A 2,625-nucleotide genomic window follows, 5' to 3' on the forward strand; every position below is an offset into this window, starting at 1 on the left:
CAAATTCGAATTTCAAAAGATTTCCTCATCTCCAATTTCAAGTGATCAATAAATTCTCTCAGTTCCTTTACATAGGTGCCAGTCAGCTCCATTTTTCTTATACTTATTATAGTTATTATTATTATTATATGTGAAATTTATTTCAACATTTTGCATCAATTAAATAATTGTTACTGTTCATAAATAACTAACATAAGTTTCAAAATTTTCTAAGCAGATGGAGAACATGTCCAAAATTAACACAAATCTTGTTCTTCTTGGAGTTGTGGAGATGGAACACTTCTGGTATCTATATGTCACATTGGCCATAATAATCTATGTCGTTACCACGATATTGTCTTCAATGATTGTATACATCGTGTGGTCAGAAGAGACCCTCCATGAACCCATGTACATCTTCATAGCCAACCTGGTGGTCAACGTCATGTTTGGAAACTCAACTGTTCTACCCAAGATAGTGATTGACCTGCTCTTTGGTTTTCACACCATATCACTGCCGGGGTGTCTTATCCAAGCCTTCTGTTTTCAAAGCTTTAGTACTCTTGAGTTGTTTACCTTCACAGTTATGGCCCTTGATCGGTTTTTAGCTGTTGGTCATCCCTTGAGATACCCAACTCTGATGACCAATGAAAAAGCTTTCTGGATACTATTTTCTGTATTTGTCTTTGTCCTTTTGGGTAGTTGTATAACTGTGGGTTTAACTGCCAAGTTATCTATGTGTGGGGTATATATTAATAATGTCTACTGTGAGACTATGTCTCTTCTACGCTTGGCTTGTGGTGACACAACCATCAACAACATCTTTGGCACCGTCTGGACAACGACCATGGTGATTGGCTGTGTATTCGTGGTGATCTACAGCTACATAGGGACATTTATTGTCTGTCTGAAGATCTCTGCGGAGGCTTATCAGAAGGCCATCCACACCTTGGTTACCCATATAATCACATTCTCTACATTTATGGCAGCCACTCTTTTTGTTACATTCCGGTATAGGTTGGGCATTGGTCCTCTCTCCACTGTTGCTCATGTTGTGATCTCAATTTCAGGTCTAACCGTTTCTGTAATCTTTGACCCTCTTGTGTATGGGATCCGGACAGAGGCTTTAAGAAAAAAAATAATTGTAATTGGCAAAAAAATAATTTATGAAGGCAATTGCCATAACAAAATAACTGTTCATGAGCACAAATCCAACAATCAAACATATTGACACATTCAGTGTAATTTGTGTTATATACCGTATATTAAGGAGTAGGACCTATTTCATTATTTCTGTTCTTTTCTAAACTCACCTTCCTTTTTTTTGTCTTGCGGTATTAGTTGCCATTTTTGGTGTCAAATTCTTCAAAGTGTTGCTCAAGAATCATGAATTTGGAGCAAAGTAAAAAAATTTTTTTTTTTCCATCTTGGACTGTTTTTCTGACTTTCATTTCACAAACTGGTATAAAAAATGCATTTGACATACTCAAAAATCCACCATTGGGGACTGTTGTGAAGTTGCGCCAAATTTTGATGAATCGGGCAAGCATGTCTAAAATAGGCTTAAAATAGGATGCAAACAGAATACTGAATAGGGTGCAAACAAAAAACACGCAAAACATACAAGACAAGACAAAAACACTGGCACAGACTTTGCTCATTGTACAAGAAGTCCGGAGAAGAAAACTGAGCCTTCAACACTTCTGGTTGGGGAAGTCCAGATGAAATACTAAGTAAATCAAGTATAATATAGTGTTAAGATGTACTTTATTGTTAAAAAAGGTCAAAAGTATAAAAAACAAAAGAGGGTGATAAAGTTAACGACCTGCTCACAGTGAGCAGAAAAAATTGGCTAGGTACAGAAAAAGAGAGACACACAGAGTTTGTAAGTGATAACTTCAAGATGGGCTTGAAACCCCAGGTTACTTCCAACCCACCACAGAGCTGCTCACTTTAGGGGGATGTACAGAAAGCAAACACAACATTGGGGGGTCAGCATATGGTATAGGTCCAGGTGCACAAGGAACTAGCTGCAGTAGCCACTTAGGAGCTTGTGATGTCTGGACATCCATACCAATACTTAAGAGAATCTGACAGCAGGTTTTTGCTATTTAATCCAATATCTACATAATATAAGACACTGATGCCAGCGATGTGTCAATTATTTGGCTGTGTGCTGAGATAGCTTGAATCAGGATCTCTGCCCCTACATCATGCTGCTCTCAAATTACTACTGACAAATTCCGTCTTGCAAGAAATCCGGAGCAAAATACTGAGCCTTGGGCGTCACTGGTGGGTGAATTCCAGTGGGATGTAAACTTAATGAATATGTTATTGTTAGAAAGTATAAAAAACAACAAACAGGCATAAAGTGCATGGTATAAACCCCATACAACGTGTTTCAATGCCGGACCGGCCTCTTCATCAGACTTAATGGAACCAGTCATTGGTTGCAATATGTACACTAGGATGATTAGATACTTAAGAGCGATGACACCTGACCTGATATAAAACGATGTCTGCACCTACGGTTCCCTGCCTGTCCCCACTTGTGGTGTCCTACCTGTCCGCAGCGGTGGTTCCCTGCCTGTCCCCTCTTGTGGTTTCCTGCCTGTCCCCTCTTGTGGTGTCCTACCTGTCCGCAGC

At 39.2% G+C, this 2,625-nt stretch overlaps 1 protein-coding gene across 1 annotated transcript; it reads left to right on the top strand.

The window, feature by feature from the left end:
* Positions 1-217: 217 nt before the first annotated feature.
* On the top strand, positions 218-1,210 carry LOC141242801 (olfactory receptor 5AP2-like). Its single transcript, XM_073668870.1, has one exon. It carries the CDS (start codon positions 218-220, stop codon positions 1,208-1,210), a length of 993 nt encoding a protein of 330 aa, XP_073524971.1.
* Positions 1,211-2,625: the final 1,415 nt, after the last annotated feature.

Source organism: Phyllobates terribilis, unplaced genomic scaffold (assembly GCF_046119375.1).
Source record: "Phyllobates terribilis strain yellow unplaced genomic scaffold, ASM4611937v1 Scaffold_2__4_contigs__length_985480577, whole genome shotgun sequence".
Lineage (NCBI taxonomy): Eukaryota > Metazoa > Chordata > Amphibia > Anura > Dendrobatidae > Phyllobates > Phyllobates terribilis.